The 19,697-nt window shown below is 49.7% G+C and overlaps 3 protein-coding genes across 3 annotated transcripts in view; 2 read left to right on the forward strand and 1 right to left on the reverse strand.

Annotated features, from left to right (window-relative positions):
• Positions 1-9,489, forward strand: part of DOC2B (double C2 domain beta) — a 30,843-nt gene extending 21,354 nt beyond the window's left edge. Inside the window, exons 5-9 of the mRNA XM_039720839.1 lie at positions 4,739-4,865; positions 5,068-5,225; positions 6,466-6,547; positions 6,721-6,817; positions 7,420-9,489. Of these exons, the coding sequence (XP_039576773.1) occupies positions 4,739-4,865; positions 5,068-5,225; positions 6,466-6,547; positions 6,721-6,817; positions 7,420-7,556 (601 nt within the window). The 3' untranslated portion in view covers positions 7,557-9,489. The remainder of the gene's footprint in view (positions 1-4,738; positions 4,866-5,067; positions 5,226-6,465; positions 6,548-6,720; positions 6,818-7,419) is intronic.
• Positions 9,490-10,218: 729 nt separating this feature from the next.
• On the forward strand, positions 10,219-13,301 carry LOC120507796 (pinopsin). Its single transcript, XM_039720883.1, has 5 exons — positions 10,219-10,558; positions 11,155-11,337; positions 11,767-11,912; positions 12,513-12,752; positions 13,164-13,301. The coding sequence occupies exons 1-5, from the start codon at positions 10,219-10,221 to the stop codon at positions 13,299-13,301; spliced, it is 1,047 nt and encodes a 348-aa protein (XP_039576817.1).
• Positions 13,302-16,070: 2,769 nt separating this feature from the next.
• The window catches only part of TEX14 (testis expressed 14, intercellular bridge forming factor), a 34,168-nt gene continuing 30,541 nt past the window's right edge, over positions 16,071-19,697 (reverse strand). Inside the window, exons 28-32 of the mRNA XM_039720884.1 lie at positions 18,473-18,590; positions 18,211-18,306; positions 17,457-17,566; positions 16,979-17,039; positions 16,071-16,795 (exon numbers count right to left, since the gene is read on the reverse strand). Coding sequence (XP_039576818.1) covers positions 16,759-16,795; positions 16,979-17,039; positions 17,457-17,566; positions 18,211-18,306; positions 18,473-18,590 — 422 coding nt within the window. The 3' untranslated portion in view covers positions 16,071-16,758. The remainder of the gene's footprint in view (positions 16,796-16,978; positions 17,040-17,456; positions 17,567-18,210; positions 18,307-18,472; positions 18,591-19,697) is intronic.

The following is a 19,697-nucleotide window of genomic DNA, read 5'->3' on the forward strand; positions in this document are numbered from 1 at the left end:
AGGAGAATGTGGCTGGATGGACTTTAAAGATCATCTCATTTGGGCAGGGACACCTCCCACTGTGCCAGGCTGCTCCAAGCCCTGTTCATCCTGGCCTTGGGCACTGCCAGGGATCCAGGGGCAGCCACAGCTTCTCTGGGCACCTGTGCCAGGGCCTCCCCACCCTCACAGGGAATGATTTCTTCCCAATATCCCATGTAAACTGGCCATCTGTCAGTGTTGTGGTGTGGCTGGAGCTGTTTCTCTGCTGTGAGCTGGCCCTTCACCCTCCCAGTGCTGCTTCCTGCAGGAAACATCTCCATGCACTGAGTGCTTTGCTTCACCCATCCATCTCCTCCTCAAAATATCTCCTTTTCCACAAGGAAAAGCCAGCTTCAAAGTCAGGAGGACTCTGGTTTTCCCTGAGTTAATCAGGAGAGGCTCCTGCCAGGCAGCTGGTGCTGCTTGAAAGAGCATCAGTGATGCTCCCGTGGGTCTGGGCAGTGACCATTCCCTGGGAGCCTCCCTGGTGCTGAGCTGGGCAGGGAATGCAATTCCAAAGTCTCTTTAATGTGAAAATAAAGGCAGAGATCAAAGCTGCCGCCAGTCTTCGCCTCCCTGCAGCCTGGAGAAGTCTCAGGGAAGCTGGAAAAGCACCCAAAAATCTTCCCAGCCCAGCTGGTGGGACGTGTCCAGCATGGACTGCTGGGGTGGTGCTGGCCTGGGCACCCTGCCAGTGCCTGCAGCCTTTTTGGAGGGGACAAGTGGCACTTGTCAGGACATCCCAGAGAGCTGGGTGTTGGATCCCCTCCTGCCCAAGCCCCCCAGCCCCATATCATGGCCAGACAGGTTTTTCCTCATCCCTTGAGGGCCTTGTCCCCGCTGGTGGAGTGACTTTGCAGTGACAGACCCCAGGAGCCAGCAGGGCTCACCTCGCCGAGGTGAAGGAGAGGTGAAGGCAGCCCAGCTAATTGCACTGGCAAGCAGGATTTTGTTAATGAAGCAACCCCCTCAAAAAGCAGCAGATATTTGGGATTTCATGGAGAGCAGCAGGTGGGAGGATCTCGAAAGGTCTCATCCATTCATTGAATTAAATATCCCTGAGTGCAGCCCAAGGCTTAGCAAGGATGAAACCACCCACCAGCCTGGGAAAAGGCAGGTTCAGAGCCGTGCAAAACACACTGGAGTGCACAGATGGATGGGGTTGGGGACAGATTCCCCTGCCAGGAAATCCCACCCTGGAGCCCCCATTCCCACCACAGGGTACAATGTCAGGGGGAGGGAGAGAAATGCTGCAGGGGAAGCTGGAACAGGCAGAATACAATCTCCTCCATTTAAATAATAGATGTAATATACAATAAATAAATTGCATTCATAATAAATACCCGAGCTGGCCAGATATTGGATACAATTATTCATATCCAGCTATATTGGCGAGGTGATGCATTATTCATGGGGTGCTCAGCTAGCCCACGAATGCCAGGAATTCTTTGTTTAATCATGTGTTTGACAAACATCATGACTCATTAAATGTATTATTCAGAAAATAGTATTTGATCAGGACTAATAAGCAGAGTGCAGCCACTTCAAGGTTTGGGGTCCCAAATTGCTTTACTCTGGATGAATGAGGTTTGCCTGGAATTGCAGGTGCACTTGTAATTACAACTCATTTCTGCTGTGGTTTCTGTGCTCAGACTTGGAGGCATTTTGTGATGGAGCCCATGATGGAATCCTCCTTTTGTTTTCTGGAGAACTGGCCTTTCCCAAGGTGTTATTTTGTCTCCTTGCCTGATCTTGCCTGTCCTTAAACCAAGCCAGCATCCCCTGCTCCTCACGGAGAGCCTCCCTTGCTGCCATAAGGGATCTTAGGCACAGGGGATGATCTCAGGCTCTGCTCTGTGTGTTTTTGTGGAAAAGGGTCCTTGCTGACCCCCATTTCCCCTTTCCACACCAGGAAAGAGGCCGAGGAGCTCGTGTGAGGGAGCAGAAGCCATGAGTCAGCTGCTGGAGCTGCTCAGTGAGTCAGGGCTGGAGCCCAGGAGCCCGGGCTGAGTAGGAGGGAGGAGAAATTTAATGAGCAGTGATTGTTCATTTGCTGCTTAGTTTCCTTCCAAGGTGCTTTTCACAGCCATTAATATAAAGATCAGGACCCCACAGTGAGGATATCAAATGAAACACCGGGCTGGAGGGATTGGGATTAATAAGGAGAGATGGGGAAGGGGTGAAGCTGCAGCTCCAGGCTGGGGATGGAAGGGGAACGAGGCTGCCAGAGGCATCTCGTGCTGTTTGTCACGGGGCTGCTTTTCTAACCCAAGGCATAAAAATTCCATCACATGGATTTCTCCTAATAAAATCCAAGCTGGTGTGATTGCATTATGCCCTTTTCCAAAGGGAGGGACGGGGCTGGAGCTTCCTGCTCATCTCACTCAAAGCTCACTGCCTTCACTGATGGGCCAGTGCTGGAAATGCCATTCCAGTGGGGATGAACTGCAGCTGGGAAGAGGAACTGGGACTGGGGGCTGAGCCTGAGGACATCACACACAGATGGGCACAAAATGTGGGCTCCAGAGGAGCTCCAGGGAAAATGGGGTTGGGAGAGGCCTGGAGGTGTCTCCAGCTCCACTGGGCTGCTCAGGGCAGTGCCAGATCCCAGACCCTGCAGATGTGCCAAAAACCACTTCCCAAGGGCCTTCCCATGTCCCTGAGGGCACTGAAACAGGGCCCAGTGGGTCTCTCCCAGTGTGACACTGGAGATGCTCTCCCTGCCACCACCACTGGAGTTTTCCACGTTTCCTTCCTGGGCTTTTGCCCAACCTGAGACTCCTGAGCTTTCACAGCAAGCAGGACGTTGTGTTTGGGATCTTGCTGTGCTTGTGGGGTGTCCCTGGACATTGTCAGGAGAATTGTCACTCACATTTTTAAGAGGTAAACCATCCCAAACCCTGTTCCCTGAGTGCTGGGTGTAGACACAGATCCTGGGCTGCCAGCTCCCTGTGAGGCCATGTCCCCTCCTGTCCCCCCAGTTGTGCCCACAGGGACAGGGCTCCACATGCCTGGCAAGTGCAGTGCTGGCTCTGGAGCTGCTGCTGCTCCTTTGCTGGTTTTGTTCTTGACAAGAAAGAGGAGAGGAAATGGGGAATATTGTGCCTGCATTTGAGATTCTCTTTGAGGATTTCACCGTTGTGGTGGGGTGGTTTTGCCGTGGGTATCTATAGTAACGCTGCATCCAGAACAGTTTTCTGGAGAGCAGCATTCCCTGTTTTCCTGCTCATGTCATTTTTTTTTCCTCCCCAAACCCCATTTTCTGTGCTGCTCCCCAGCCCTTATGATCATTGCTGTGGCACTGAGACATCCCCATGGCTTCCTTGCTTCCTTGTTGCTCATTTGTGAGCGTGAGGGTGGTCAAACCATCCTTGGGTAAGGCACTGAAGCATCCACAGATAAATCATCTACAGATAAGTCATCCATGGATAACCCATCCATGGATAACCCACCCAGATGTGAGCAGGCCAGAGGTGTGGTGTGAAGTTATTTACCCTCAGGTGGGATCACAGGGCATTATTTATCTTTAATTCCTTTCCCCCTTCCCCTGTGGTCCCTGGGGGCACAAGTGCCACCCGTGGGGAGATGGACACCAAAGGGAGAGGGTGAAAGAGAAAACAATCAGGTAGCCAGAAGATGAGAAGACACTGCAAGAACATTTCTTTAAAGGAGAAAGGATGGAAGGGAAGGGAGAAGAAATGCCTTTCCTTCATGGGCAGGGAGCCCAGCCACCCCTGCATGGTTCCAGTGGGATGCAGGATGCTCCCTCTAGAAAACAATCAGGTAGCCAAAAGATGAGAAGACACTGCAAGAACATTTTTTTTTAAGGAGAAAGGATGGAAGGGAAGGGAGAAGAAATGCCTTTCCTTCATGGGCAGGGAGCCCAGGCACCCCTGCATGGCTCCAGTGGGATGCAGGATGCTCCCTCTGGATGGGGATGGCTTTCCCCATTACCAGCGGGTCCCTCAAGGCACCCTCTTGGCCCTCTGGGATTTCGGGAGCTGCAAGCAGAGGCTCCCTGCAAGCACCAACTTTGCTCCCCTGTCAGAAGCAGCAGAGCAGTGACTCATTAGCTGCCAGCTCGGGGAAAGGCATTGGTAGCTTTCTCATGGAAAACAGCCTGGGCTCAGCTCACTGGGATGCACCCCAGGATCCCAGCAGGGCTGGGAGACCTTCACCTGCCCAAGGTGGGATGTTTCCCATGCTCTGGGTGTGGAAGTCACTCCTGGTGGGACAGGAGGTGGCAGACCTGCTCTGCCACGCTCCCAGCAGTGCCTGAGCTCCTCGGGAAGGAGCTGTGTGGGAAGCAGGCTTCTCCCAACCACACAGTCCAAGGGAGGGACGAGGAAGAGCCTCCATGGCTGGGCAAAATGCAGCTCCAGCAGCTCGGAATAATTTTGCTTTAGTCACTGATGACTCTGATGTTTTAATGGAAGAGTCACTAGGATGGCTGAGGCTCCAGCTTGCTTTTCCAGCAGCGCCTGGGCTGGGTTGTGCATTTAGGCACAGGGACTCACACCCTGAGCTGCCCTGGCCGGGCTGGGCCGATTCCATTCCAGCTGCATCCCAGCTGTTTTCCAGCTGCCTGCAGAGGAGGTGCCCTGTCCGTGGCCTGGGGAAGGGTGACCTCAGCTGCTCCCTCACTGGGGGGACCTGCAGGGCAGGGGGCAGCCCCTCCCCTGTCCCCAGTGTCCCTGCTCACCCCGTGCTGTTGCAGGATCTCGGTGTGTGATGAGGACAAGTTCCGCCACAACGAGTTCATCGGCGAGACGCGCATCCCGCTGAAGAAACTGAAACCCAACCAGACCAAAAACTTCAACATCTGCCTGGAGAAGCAGCTGCCGGTGAGTGAAGGGGGCTCAGAGCCTCATCCCACCTTGGAATCACAGCTACAGCAGCTTCTCCCTGTGGCACGTGGGAACGTGGAGCTGTCTGGCCCCTCAGACATAATCAGGGATGTGGGGAAGAGCATCCCTTGCCTGGGGAGGTGTCTGGCTGTGGCTGTACCCCGGTACAGCCCCCAGACTGGGTGCTTTCCCTCCCCAGATAGATAAAACAGAGGACAAGTCTCTGGAGGAGCGTGGCAGGATCCTGATCTCCCTCAAGTACAGCTCGCAGAAGCAGGGGCTGCAGGTGGGCATCATGCGCTGCGCCCACCTGGCTGCCATGGATGCCAACGGCTACTCCGACCCCTACGTTAAAATGTGAGTGCCACCCGCGGCCCCGCTGTCCCCTCCCGCCTCTCCCCGCAGCGGGAATTAATTGCTCTCATTAGGAGATGCAAATGAGGCCGTCAGGCAGCAGCTTGCCTCTGCCTGGAGCGTTATTCCCTGGCAGAGCTTCCAGGTGAGGTGGGCACAGGAGTTGGTGGTGTGGGGTTGTCCCTGCTGGTTTGGCACTGCCTCACCACAGCTCCTGGGTTTTTGGGGGGATGGCATTTTTCAAATTCACTCTCTGCAAAGAAGGGGTGGCCTTGGCAAAGAAGGGCCCTGTGCCTGTCCCACCTCCTTGTCCCCACTGTGCTGACTGAAATTGGGCACTTTTAGGGATGGTATTTGCTAAGGCAGAGCTACTGGGAGAAACCACACCTGGGATACCCATGGAGTTCATCAGCAGCACATTTTCACCTTCTTATTTAATTGTTTTTTAAGGTTGGAGATGTTTGTATAAAAATCCCCTCTTGTTTTTTTAGATGCCCATGGGAGGCTCAGTCCCTGAGCAACACAATTTCCATTGCACCCAGCCAGTTTTGGGTGTCCCCTGTGCCATCCACAGGAGATTGCATCTGCAGGGCTGGGATCAGAGCAGATAAGAAAGTGATGCTTCTCAGTACAAGCCCTAATTTTTTAATTATGAGCAAGATCTGGAACGTGTAGCAAGGAAGCAGAACTGATGTTTAAAGGCACAGCACCAGCACACAACCACGATGGGCTGACTTTGGCCTGGCCCACATTTCAGGTCTCCTCTCTGCCTGAGGACACTTTAATCTTGTTTGTTGTCCAGCTCTGGTGCTGTGCTGCCCAGTATCTGCAGGGAGCAGCTCAAAGCTGCGTGTCCTGCTCCCTTTTCCACCCTGCATGTGGCTCCTGTGTCCTGGAGAGGCTCTGCATGAGCAGACCAGTCACAATCCCCAGTCTGGCCAGGTCCTGGGCTGGGAGTGCTGGGCTTGGAGAGGATGTGTGCAGTGCCAGTGTCCCCTAGGGACTGGAGATGGGATAATCTGCTCTCTGATTGCAACCAGCACCTGCCTTGGTTCTAAGGAGGGGAAATGCTGCCTCCTCCCAGCTGGCCCCAGCATTTTGGCAGGGGAGAGCAGGGGAGGAGGATCTGGAGGTTCAGGGGGCTCAGCAACCCACCTCACCCTGGCTCTGCTCAGCTGTCACAGATGTCCCCACCCATGGCCTCCTGCCCTCCTCACTGGGACCCACTTTGGTCTCGTTGCAGTTACTTGAAACCAGATGAGGACAAGAAATCCAAGCACAAGACAGCAGTGAAGAAGAAAACGCTGAACCCCGAGTTCAATGAGGTGGGTGTGGTTCTCACCGAGGGGCTTTTCTCAACCTCAGACTTAAAAGATAAAAAATCACCACCTTGGTCACTGTGTGAGGGATTTGGGTTGGGTTCCCATGGGGAGCAAAGCCTAAGGAGGAGGATGGGCAGCCCCTGTTTCATCCTGGCTCTGCCTCTGCTCCTCCACAGGAGTTTTTCTACGAGATAAAGCACGGTGACCTGGCAAAGAAGACCTTGGAAGTCACTGTGTGGGACTATGACATCGGGAAATCCAACGATTTCATAGGTGAGTAGCACTCTCCAGAAGGTCTCGTTTTTATTTATCTTTGCTGTCTGTGTCTCTTATTTCTCCTGCACTCCTCCACCCTCTTGGTTTGTTCTCCATGCCCACATTCATTCTCGCTGGATTTCGTTTCTGCTTTTATCCCTCTCCTGCACCTGAGCCTCTCACAGAGCATCCAAGCAGGGAGAAAATGCATCTGCCTCTCCCCTTCTGTTTTCAGATGTTTTCCTCTGAGTGCAAAACATGTTTAACAGGGAGGTTTCATTTATCTCTGTTGGATGTCTGGGCTGCTTGTGATTTTGTCTCTGGTCACTGTGATTTATCACTAACAAGTGCCCGGCACCTCTGACAGCCACTGTGATTGCAGTGAGCCCTTGGCACGAGGGACAGGGGCACTGCCTGGGGCTGGGGCACTGCCTGGGACAGGTCCCAGACCACAGCCACGAGGGGGTGGGGAATTTGGGCTGGATTTCACATCAGGCTGGATGCCGTGAGGATGCTGACTCACCTGGCTCCCTCCAGCATCCCCCTCTGCATCCCTCAGCATCCCTTGCAGAGCTGATGCTCCCCCCCACACCTCTCCCTCTCTCTGTCTCCCTCCCAAGGTGGAGTCGTGTTAGGAATTAATGCCAAAGGGGAGCGGCTGAAGCACTGGTTCGACTGCCTGAAGAACAAGGACAAGAAAATCGAGCGCTGGCACACACTGACCAACGAGCTGCCGGGCGCCGTCCTCAGCGACTGAGCCCCGCAGGGCCACAGCTCCACAGCCCTTGGGCTCCTCCCAGCTTTGGATACGGGGGATCCCAGGCCAGCCAGGACAGCAGGACACCCCTCAGCAGGGCCTGGCTGCAGGGAAGCCCTTCCCAGGGAAGAAGGCACGGGTGGTTTTCGCCCTGGCGGCCGCTGCCGGCTCCCAGGGCTTTTCCAGAACGCCTCTTTGCGCCCTGCCACACTCACAGCCCCACTCTCGAGCATGCACGTGCACACTCACACTCCCACTCACACACGTGTGCACCCCTGCATGCACTGCAGTCTGGCTCCTCTCCCAAATCCTGCCTCTACTCAGTTACCTTCTCGCTGCCTTGCAAGTCAGTGGCAAAAAAAATGAATGCGTCCGTCCGCGTCCGTGTGTCTGGCATCGGCAAAAGGCGTCCCCAAAAACTCACAAAACCCAGAACTGTCTCCTCGAGGCAGCTTGTGCCATATCTCTGGTGGTTTGTCAGTCTCTGTGGTTTGGGCCTAAACAGTCTTTTTTGCATTTCCAAGCTCCTCCGTTGGAATGATTGTGTCCCTGGTTCACCCGGACAGAGTGTTTGCTCTCCTTGCAGGAATGTTGTGCTCGTCCTCTCCAGTAATAACTCACGTGCAGGCAGCAGGGCTGTGCACACCACGCTTTTCCTCCTGGGATCAGGCAGCTTCACCTTTGGGAGGCAAAATGTAAAAGCTCCCTGGAACAGCCTGGCTGTTCCTGCTTCCCAGGAAGCAGCTTCTCTCCTAATGAAACCATGCCATGCAGCAGCACGGCTGTTTTTCCAGCAAAGCCAGCTTTCAGGCTAAATTTTCTATAATTTTTCCCTTTTTCATCCCTTTCCAATTCATGCATTAAATAATGAAGATGCTGAGCCTCGGAGCTGAGCTGGAATTGTGTTTGTAGCTCAGCATGGCCGTGAGGTTGATTCATTTTCTGCCTCAGCGTCCAAACCAAATAAATTTCTGTGTATGACACAGTAATATTAACATGGCACAGTAATAATATATTAATATTTTAATAATCCCAGATATCATCCTCTGTGATCCACCTTGGCTGGCCTCTTCATCATCATCATCCCACCAGACATCCAGTGGGATAAGCTAAAGCTTTCTAGGAAATGCTGCACCATTCCCAAAATGTTTGGAAGCCTTTAAACAATAATTTCTTAGGAAAGCTGCTTTTCCCCATGAGTCTCAGTTGCCCTCAGCTTCCAAGCCCTGTGCACATTGCCAACTTCTTTTTTTTTCTCTTGGGAAACAATGGAATCTCTGGAAACCTATGTTTACTTTTCCAAGTGACGATCCCGTTACACCTTGTTACACCTTCTTTGATATTGGGGGTGAGGGGAAATAAAAGAAAAAAAACAACATTCATAGGGGTTTTTTTAATAACTCAATATTTGTAATGCACCCTGCAGATATGCATGGATTTTATTTGAATTCTGGCAGCCTGTCAAGTCGGATGTTCCCACTAATCCTTTCTGGTCCAGCACCTTAAAACCTGGTTGTGCTCTGAGCTTCCAGGGGAGCTCCAGGAGCACCAGGCTGGCTGTGCCTCCCTTTTCTGACAGAGTTCCTTTCAATCCATCCTTTTTCCCAGCCTGTGAAACTGGTTGATGCCTGAGGTGGAGTAGGACACGTGTGTGTGGGTTCCTTCACTTTGTACCCCAGTCTTTTCTAAGTGGGCACTCCGTCCCTCGTCCCAGCTGCATGCAGAGTTGGTGGTTGTCATGCCAGGCCTCGTGAAATGTTTGATACCAATGTTTTGCTACCATGTGAAGGCTGCAGAAACCGTCCTTACCTGCATCCTGAGAGACTTTTGTATTTCAGTATTACCTATCTGTGTACTTTTGGTCAGATTTGTTAATATTTATAACGAGAACCGAAAATAAAAAGGTTAAAAAATAAAAATTAAAAAAAAAAAAGAAAAAAAGGTTGATGCTGGTGGTGCAGCTTTTGAATTTGGGGGGTGACAAAGATTTGGGAAGACATGGTTTTAAACCTGAGCACTGGAGGTTTCTTGGTCCAATATAGCATAAATACTATAAATGTGCTATATAAATACTATAAAATAATAAAAATGTAGTATATAAATACTACAAAATACTATAAATGTACTATAAATGCTATGTAGGTACTTATAAGTATATATAAATATATATATATATAAAATATATATATGGGGATATGTATATATAGATATAGATATAGATATAGATATATATGGAGAGAGAAAATAGATATATATGGCCCAATTAAGTATATATATTACATGCATATTTATATTTATTTATGTTTAATATGTATTTAGTAGCCTTGAAGCCCAGCAAACCCAGGGCACAGGGCATGATGCCCAGCCCCTGGTGCCAAGGCCAGGCTTACAGGAAAGTCCAGCTGGAAAACACAAGGAAAAAAAAAATTTACTCAATTAAATGATGCTCTGCTCAGCCCTCAGATTTCTCTTTAAGTCACTCTTTATCCCCTCGGGAACAAAGAGCTGATTAAAAAAAGCAGGAGTGAGGACAAACCCTTCAGATTAAAATAAAGCTTAAGGTATTTGAAAGCCAAGCTGCTCTGGGCCACGTCAGCCCCTCCAGCTCTATAAAGAGGCTGTGCTTTTGGGGGAGCTCACCTGGCCCAGGTGCTGCTGCTCCATGGACAGCACCCAGGAGCCCCCAAACAGCAGCACCCCGGGGCCCTTCGATGGCCCCCAGTGGCCCCACCAGGCCCCCCGGGCCATGTACCTGGCGGTGGCCATGCTGATGGGGCTGGTGGTGGCCTCGGCCTCGCTGCTCAATGGCCTGGTCATCGTGGTGTCCGTCAGGCACCGGCGGCTGCGCTCGCCCCTCAACTACATCCTGGTGAACCTGGCCGTGGCCAACCTGCTGGTGACGCTCTGCGGCAGCTCCGTCAGCCTCTCCAACAACATCAGCGGCTTCTTCGTGTTTGGGGAGCGCCTCTGCCAGTTGGAGGGCTTCATGGTGTCCCTGACGGGTAAGGAGAGCCTTGCAGCCCTGCCACGGGCTTTGGAGGGTGCTTTGGGGTTTAGCAGAGGGGCTTTGGAGATGTTTTACCTCCTAAATCCAACACTTTTGTGTAGTGGAAGTCGTGTCCTTCAGCTCTTGGTTAGCACAGGGAAGGGTTGGGGAGATGGCTGGCTGTGCCAGGTCACCACACATCCAGTCCTGGTCTTGACAGAGTGGGAAATGCCACTTGGGGACATTGTTTGGGATGTTTTTTGTGGGTGCTGGCTGCTGTGCCAGCACACCTGGAGCTGGCTGTGCACCAGGGACTGGAAATTGCACAAAACCTCTCCTTGAGGACTCTCTGTTGTTGTAACCACAAGGCATCACAGCCACCCATTGCCAACCTCATTTCTAAGGGCCAAATATCCCAGTTGTCCCTGCTGTGAGAGAAGCAGTGCCAAAATCAGTCTCTAACAGCCAAATATCACAGCTGTCCCTGATGTAAGACAAAAACATCCGACTTCTTGTTCTAATAATTTTTACTTGATCTAAATCATCATTTACCACGTCCCAGCACAGGCAGCAGAACCTGTCCCTGAGACACAACCCCTGCTGTCCCCCCAGGCATCGTGGGGCTGTGGTCCCTGGCCATCCTGGCCTTGGAGAGGTACCTGGTGGTCTGCAGACCCCTGGGAGACTTTCGGTTCCAGCACCGGCACGCTGCCAGTGGCTGTGCCTTCACCTGGGGCTGGTCCCTGCTCTGGACAACCCCACCACTCCTGGGCTGGAGCAGCTACGTGCCTGAAGGTAGGGGAGATGTGCATCAGACTCCACCGTGTTGTCATTCTTGCATCTTGTTTTCAAGCCTGGGGTAGCTGGAGAGTGTCTGGGCTGGAGCCTAAAGGGTTAATCTCTCATGTTAATATCTCCTGCTTGCTGAGCCAATAATCATCTCCTGGAGGGTGTTCTTTGGAACACCACGGGACACTCTGGAGCCAGGAGCTGCTCTGGCTGCTGGAGCAGCACCCAGCACACAGCCAGCCCAAACCCGCTCTTGTAGGGGCCTGGCACAACTCAACAATCACAGAGGGCATCTGGCCACCCCAAACCCCCCAGTGGATGACCTCCAGGCCCTTGGGGATGGACACATGAGGTGCCACAGCTGTTTTGGAGCCCATCCTTGAGCCCTTATCCAAGCCCTAACTGCTTCAGGCTCATCCCCAACCTTTATTCCAGGCCTGAGAACCTCCTGCGGGCCCAACTGGTACACGGGCGGCAGCAACAACAGCAGCTACATCCTGGCCTTGTTTGTCACCTGCTTTGTGGTGCCCCTCAGCCTGATCCTCTTCTCCTACACCAACCTGCTGCTGACCCTGCGGGCGGTAAGTGCGCCCAGCTCAGGTGAGCCCGCGCTGCTCCGCTCCCAAAGCGTCTCCACGGGATGAAGAGGCTCAGGGCAGGTGTTGGGGACAGCCAGAGGAGCTGGTTCCTCCTGGCACTGCCATCATGGCTCCCAATTGTGAGAAATGGCTGCTCACTTTTCACAGTTTAGGAAGGTTTGTTAAGCCTTATCAAAAATACGACAATAGACTGAGTAAAGACAAAAGGTTACGCAAAAGATTTTCCCTGCCGTATGCTCAGCTCCCTCACAATGGAGGTTTTCCTTTTTAACCCTTTAACCCCTCACAAAGTTCTGTCCATCAACCCCTTTTTCACTGTCCAGTGGTGGAAATCTCTTCCCCAAATCCTGACTGGAGATCAGATGTCACCATAGTGACAGGCCAGCCCTCCCAGCTGTCCCTTGATAACCACGCCAGGGGGTACAACATAACCATAAATCTATACAACTTCTCTTAACCTATAGACATGGTGTTTGTCTGTTAATTGTGAGAGCCAATCCTCCCATGACTCATCTGTCACGGGGGAGGGGGTGCTGTTCCAAGCTGCTCCCTTGGCATCTCCCTCTCTCCCAAACCCCGCAGGCCGCGGCGCAGCAGCAGGAGTCGGACACGACGCAGCAGGCGGAGCGGGAGGTGACACGCATGGTGGTGGCCATGGTGGTGGCCTTCCTCACCTGCTGGCTGCCCTACACCACCTTTGCACTGGTGGTGGCCACCCACAAGGACATTGTCATCCAGCCAGCCCTGGCATCCCTGCCCTCCTACTTCTCCAAGACGGCCACGGTTTACAACCCCATCATCTACGTCTTCATGAACAAACAGGTGAGAGAAAGCTCCAAACAAACCAAGCTGGAGAGCAGCTGGACAGGCTCAAAAATCCTGGAGGAACCATCTATCCTATCTGGAAGTGTGGTCACAGGGTTGCTGTGTAAGCAGCAGGGATTTGGGGAATAAGATGGAGAGGGAAGGAGCAGCCTGCGAGCCCGAACAAGAGCTCATTTTCTGCTTCCATGGTTTTATGGGGTCAGGCAACTTAATGTTGAATCACAAGCTGCTCGTTGGAGGCACAAAGCAAACAGAATGAAACTTTTATTGTCCATAAACCACAAAGAGTTGGGCTGGGAATAGACAGAGATCTTTCCCAAAATATAACCAGCGTCCAAGCTGCCGAGTCTCCAGGTGACGCCGGATTTCTGCTGCCACGAATAACCTGCCCCTTCCTTCCCTGCCCAGTTCCAGAGCTGCCTGCTGGGAATGCTGTGCTGTGGTTACCACCCCAGGGGCATGGGGAAAACCTCTCCAGTTGCCCCCAGTCCCCAGGTCGCTGCAGAGGGGCTGAGGAACAAGGTGACACCATCCCACCCCGTGTGACAGCTGCCACGTCTTGCCCGCACCAGTGCCAGCTCCAGGATCTGCCTGTGCCACCCACAGCAGCACAGAGGGGCTCGGGGTGGAGCTGATGGGGGGCTCTCAGAGGATGGAGATGTCCCCAGCAAAAAAAAAAAGACATGACAGTGTCTTCTTGCAAGTGAGGAACCGTCCCACCATGGGAGAAACCAGATTTTCACTATGTCCCTCTCCTAAGGAACGCCTCCCTCCCACCCCCTCACCTTGGAGCCTTTCAAGAACACCAAATAAAAAATGAACAGTAATTTTGCCTCAGTGCACAACATCCCAGGTGTCTGTTTGGCCCAGAGTCAGGTGGAACATGGTGTGTCACCATCCCCTGACAGACCAAGCCCTGCCTGCAACGCCTGGTCCTGCCGGGAAGTTCAGGGAGATGCTGTAACTCTGGCATAAATCCAGCAGGAATGTTTAAGAGCCAACTGTGTTAATAAACACTGATAAATACTGAGCAGTTCATCTGTTTTATTGGCTGATGGAGGGTTTGACAGAAAACACATCCCCTCCTGCCACCAGAGTTGGCACATCCCTCGTGGCAAGTGCCACAAACGTCGCTACAGACAGCCAGGAAATAAAACAGACACAAAGTTAATTTTTTTTAGAATTAAGGCAATAAGGAAAGGTCTGAATGCACTGATTTCCCAGCAAGGGTGAAAACACAAGTGGTAACAGGCCCCAAGGCATAGCAGAGGCCCACCAGCAGCAAAACAAAAGATGCCAAAGCTTGAAAGGATAAAATAAAAGATAAAAAACCTCCACAGGCTCCACAGCTTCACACCTCATCTCAAATCTCCAATCCCAGTGTTTATCTACCCCAGCTGCAATCACACTTCTGTTTTTGGAGGCAGATTCTGTCATTCAGGAGCCCAGGAAAGGCTTCTGAAGGTGATATTGAAGACAGCAAGTCGATGAAAGTGGGTTTCACCCAATTCCTCTATCTCTAAAAAAGCCTGCCTGCCTTCAGAGTTGTCTTATAGATTTGTGATCCCGAACCCTTGAATTGCTTTCAAAATGAGGTGATCCACAGCCAGGCATCCCAGCAATTTGCACTGCCATGGAGGATGATGAGATTTGGGAGACTGAGGGTTTGGGGTTTTTCTCCCCCACCATCTGAGATTCTCTGCTTCAAACCAAAAATGAAACAAAAATCCCCAAACCAGCCCAGTACAAAGGAATGAAAAATGCTGGAGCAAGCTGGGCTAGTGGAAGGTAGCAGAGGGGTGGAATTAAATCATATTTATGGTATTTTCCAACCCAAACCATCCCATGACTCCATGACCAGTGTGGGGGGACAGGACACCCATCCCCACCCCTGTCTCAGCCTCCCTCTCTCCTGCTGTGCAGAACAGCTCAGCTCACAGGGCTCAGAGAGGAATTAGAACAGCTCAGTATCACTGGTTTAATTTAATTAATTGGGCTTTCATTCTCTGGGAAGCTGAAAAAGCAGCATTAGATGGGCCCTCTGATCTCCTCTGCTGTCTTGCACTGGTCCTTGTTTAATTGTTCCTGTTAATCACAGCTTTTGTGCCCATGCTTTACATTATCAGGATGATTTAAGTCCATGCTAAACTTAACTCTGGGGAAGTACAAGCAGCAGAGGAACTGAAATCTCTGTTGTGTTCTGGCCATGATAAGGAGATCAGACAGGCCATGGGGCTACTTGAAAGGCCCTCCACCAACAGAAATAAAAATTCTCCACATTAAGATTAAAAAAAGATAGGGAAACGGTTCACAGTCTGCTCACCATTTGGTCCCACAGATAAAACAGAACAAGAAATGCAGGAAGCTGAGATTTCACATGTTGTTATCCATCCAGTGATGGATAATTCCGTGCATGTGAAAAGCTCCTGTGCTGCTCTCCACCACACTGCTGCAGCCACTTGGCTTTGGCTACTTTTTATTTAATTAAACAAGCCTGAAACCCAATAAAAGCACTGCCCAAAGTGAGAGGGAACGAGCCTCAGTTATGAGTCACAAGCCACCAAGGACAGGATCACAAAATCCAAATGTGCAATTTAACTTTTGCACTCCCTATCCCTGCTGGTGACACAGCCCCAGGGCCATGGGGAGCAGGGTCTTGTTCCAGCAGGAATAAAAAACCCCTTCTGCCTGCAGCACAGGAGTCCCACACACAGAATCCAGGCTGGTACAAGGCTGGGTTGGAAAATATGAAAGCTTTTTTTGGACAGAATTGTGTGACAGCCCGGGGCGAGGCCTGTGCTAGGCCTGAGGCGCCTCTGCTCCGGCTCTGTCACTGCCACCACAGCACAAACACATGAAAGGTTTTTATTTTCTCTTATCTTTCCTCAGAAAGCTCCCCCACCTCTCCAGCATCATACCTGGAGCAGCTCCAGCAGTTCCCATCCTCATGATGGGAAGCAGAATTAAAAACAAGTGAAAAACCCCAACAAAACAACACCAAAAATGAACCTCCCAGCCAGAAAAAAAACACACGGCAGCACAATAACCTTGGAAACTTTTATTAATGTTGTTAAACCAAATTAACAGGTACAGAATTAGAGCAGTTCCTTACAAAAGCAGGAATGAAGATGCAATACTTGACGCTCCCAGATGTGCAAAAGCAGCTCAAAGCCCAGGGAACAGGACAACCTTCACTCCTGCACCTTGAACAGCATTTCTCACAAAAAAATAGTTAAATTTGAAATTGCTGTGCCCATTAAAATTCACATCCAAAACTCAATTATATCCAGAGATCTTGGTGGTTTTTTTTGGACGAGGCCTACCAAAAATGTGGTTGAATTAAACACCAGGTATCTTCATAACAACCACATTTTTTTCACATTTTTGTCTGATGCTGGCAGGGAACATATTGCTGCACTTGCAATCTCTGGAGAACACTGCCTTTTCCTCATTAGCTTTTTGCACAGCAATTAATCCCTTTAATCAGTCAAATCAGTTCAACACTAGATCACAAAAGCACTAAGTAAAGAGAAAACAAGAAATTACCTTGTTAAATTTAATGAGCAAGGAAAAACAGACACTACATGGGCTGCAACACTCCAGCATGGAAACATTTCAGTGCCTGAGCAGCACCAGCAGCCCACAGAATTACAATCATTTTGTCTTTAATCTGAAAACTGCATAATGCAACAGAGCATGGAATTCTTTAGCTTATGAAAATGTGCACGTGCAGAATGAAAAGTAGTTTCATAAGGATGTGACAGTAAAAAAACAGCTCACTTCTGCACATTGACACTGCCTGGGCATGCAACAATGGCATCAAACCAGTACAAACCATTTCAGAACACAGAACATGGGATTTTCTTCTGAACTTGCTGCTGCTGTTAAAGGAAATCTGAGCTTTACAGGTGTTTATGGGGCCAAAAAGGGCTGTAATTCACAGACTAAACACTGGGCAAGCAGCAGCAAGCAGGTGATGTGTAGCACTTATTCACTCTGTGTTTTAATCATGGAGAGAGCTCTCATCCAAAACAATTATCCTGCAGGGGACAAAAAAAGAAAAAAGGAGGAAATAAAGGTTAGGAAGTTGGTTTTTTCTTATATAAAGTACAAGATGAAGGGAATGGGATTTCATAGTGCCTGTTTTTCATGGAAAACAGGAATGCAGCTGATGCCACAAATAAATTTCTGCCACAATTCCAGTTTAACTCACAGACTCTCACCTGAAGGGTGGAGCTGGAGCCAGCTGCTGCTGGGGGTGGGATTTCTGATCCTTGCTCTCATCTAAAAAACAGGGAAATTCAGCTCAGAACACGAAAGCCACACAGGGACAGCAAGTGAATCAAGAGCTGCAGGTTCCTCTGCTTGATTCATTCAGCCACATTTGGAATCAGAAGCCAGCCCCAGCTCTGCTGCTCCTGGTGCATCACCAGGACCCTGGTGGGGATCAGAAAATCAGAAACCAACCCTGATTTCCATCCCTGAAGGCCAGTCCCAGCTCAGCTGAGGAGCTCTGACAGAGAACAGGGGCACAGCTGCTATTGCTGTAACAATTTGTTATTGCAATGCAATAACAAGCACAGTGATGTCACCCCCAGGCTTCCACCTTTTAAAATTACCATCAATATTTCCAAAAGTAACCAGGGATTTGGGACATTTCAAACTTTGGGTGCATTCAGCAGCTCTACAGACAAAGGGCACCTGCTGAAGTCCCTGCACAGCTTCCTGGTGCTCTGCCTCCAGCCCAGGCTCCTCTCTCCTCTCCTCCATTCTTCCTTCCAGCATCTTCTGGATCCTGCAGGCTGGCAGCCCTTGAATGACAGAGTTTTGTGTATCATCCTCTTTTTCTTTTTTTTTTTAAGGATTAAACAGAAAATTCTGATGCCAAACATGAGAATGTCTCAAGTTCCTCTGTGAGACAGAAGTTAGGGATGAGTTATGAGCACTCACTGTGGAGCTGTTCAGAGTTACTGGGCTCTGATCTTTAGTTCCAAGAGGAAAAACAGTTATTTGGGATACGAATATTTTCCTTAAAATGATGTTTAAATGACTTCTGCCATGTTCTTCAAATTTCCTAATATACTGCCATGAAAGCACAACCATTTTCACAAACTCTTCTTTATAAAGAGCTTTCATGACTTTGTTCTCTTAATGCACATTTTCTCTGTCTCAAAAAATTCCCCCATTCTGTCAAATTATCTCTGATTTCTGTGAAGACCAAGCACTGCCTTTCAGGGCTGTTGAAGTATTTGCTTTCCACCTACAGGAAGTTGTATTAACAAAACATTCTTTTCCCTCTCAATTTAGTAGGAGAGTTCACATTCACATCTCCAGGCAAATTCCCTGGCACTCCACTCCCTAAGGAGTCACAGCCCATTTTCTGAAAAGTCCTCCACAGATCTGTACACAGCACATAGAATAAACCCTTCAACACAAATAGAAATTATCAGCTCACCCAAGAGTGTGTCCCTGAGGTTGCTCTTGGATCTCCTCATCCCCAGGAACAGCATGGAGCATTCTCTCCAAAGCATCATCCAGGCTGGAGTGAGCCCTGTGAAATAAAAGATTTCAAAGTGATGGTGACAAGGTTCATGCTGCAAATTTCCAATTACAACAGTCATAAGGGCATTTAAAGTTTTCTGTAAGCATTGAATCTTGTTAAAATTCTAAGTCTTTGTAACTCAAAGCCTAACATGTCTTCCCATCCTTTTTCATACCTTTCTGTATCCTCTGCTAGATTAAATGACTCTTTAGTCCATAAACTCTCATTTGTCTTCTCATCTCTCTCAGATTCTTCTCCTGACTCTCTGTTTTCCATTTGAACTTGATCAAGAGCTATTCACATAAACAGCAAGATTTTAGTATCAAAGGAAGATAAATAAAGACATGAAAATGTTGTTTTCTTTGCTGCATTTGGGCAATTTCCAGTTGCCCACTTCTCAGTCACTCTTTCCTCTGATTTTCTAGCAGATGAACAAATTCCCATTATCTGCAGTCAAAGGTGGCCAGCAGCAAGGCCCAGATAAATATTTCACTCCAACACATTTCCAGATTCACAGGACTCCACATTTTGTTTCCCACTGAAATGAAAAATGCATGTGGAAATGAATCTTTAATCTTTCCCCTTCCAATCCCAGATATGGGAGAGAAATCCAAGGGAAACCTGAGGATGACAGCTTGGTTTGCCTATTTATCAAAATCCAGTAATTCCCCCTCAAAGATTTATCAGCAAATTCTGTTCCCCATAGAAATCAGGGTTAGGGTTGGGCTTAGGGCTGAGAAAGTGAAACCCTACAGCTCCAGGAACACTGGGGCACCCCGTGGTGAATTTTCTGGTCTGGAAATTCATGGTGATGGGGGTTAAACTTAGGTTTGGGCTAATGGGGAATATTTCAGCCCCTTCTGCTGGGCTGTGATAAGCAGGAAGCACGAGGCTGCCACAAAAAATGGGAGTCTGAAATAGCTGTGCTTTATGCAAATACCAGAAAACCACAGTGATTGAGCAGCCAGCAATAGCCTGCTGCAATCCTCTCCCCCTAAAAACAAGAAGCTCCAACGAATTTCCATCCCTCAGGAAAAGATTTGACAAAGCTGTAGGACAACCAAACATGTGCCAGCATCATTCTCAAGTGACTGTGTTATTTAGCTTTTTACAGACTTAACTCATGTTCTGCCTTTTTCTTTTTTTTTTTTTATGCCTTTTTTGTCTGCTTTTTTTTTGCTGCTGCTCACTTTGTGACTCACTGGAGGAAAAAAAAGCACAGCCTATAAACATTTAGGTTTTCTGCTCCTCTGACACGACTTGTTGTACATCTAAAAATGATTCCCACTTAGCACCATTTGCATTTGCAGCAGCACAAAGATTCACCACTCTGCTGTCTTTGTAACAGAGCAGGAAATACAATATTCATTACCCCAGTGGAAGCTATTTTCTTCCTCTGT

This window comes from Passer montanus, unplaced genomic scaffold (assembly GCF_014805655.1).
Source record: "Passer montanus isolate IOZ18808 unplaced genomic scaffold, ASM1480565v1 scaffold44, whole genome shotgun sequence".
Lineage (NCBI taxonomy): Eukaryota > Metazoa > Chordata > Aves > Passeriformes > Passeridae > Passer > Passer montanus.

What these genes read in the sequence shown, in the direction of transcription:
- LOC120507796 (XM_039720883.1), top strand. Translation starts at nt 10,219, where the DNA reads ATGGACAGCACCCAGGAGCCCCCAAACAGCAGCACCCCGGGGCCCTTC. An exon ending in CTTCATGGTGTCCCTGACGG is followed by an intron (nt 10,559 to 11,154) that starts GTAAGGAGAGCC and finishes CTGTCCCCCCAG; the next exon opens with GCATCGTGGGGCTGTGGTCC. An exon ending in ACGTCTTCATGAACAAACAG is followed by an intron (nt 12,753 to 13,163) that starts GTGAGAGAAAGC and finishes TTCCCTGCCCAG; the next exon opens with TTCCAGAGCTGCCTGCTGGG.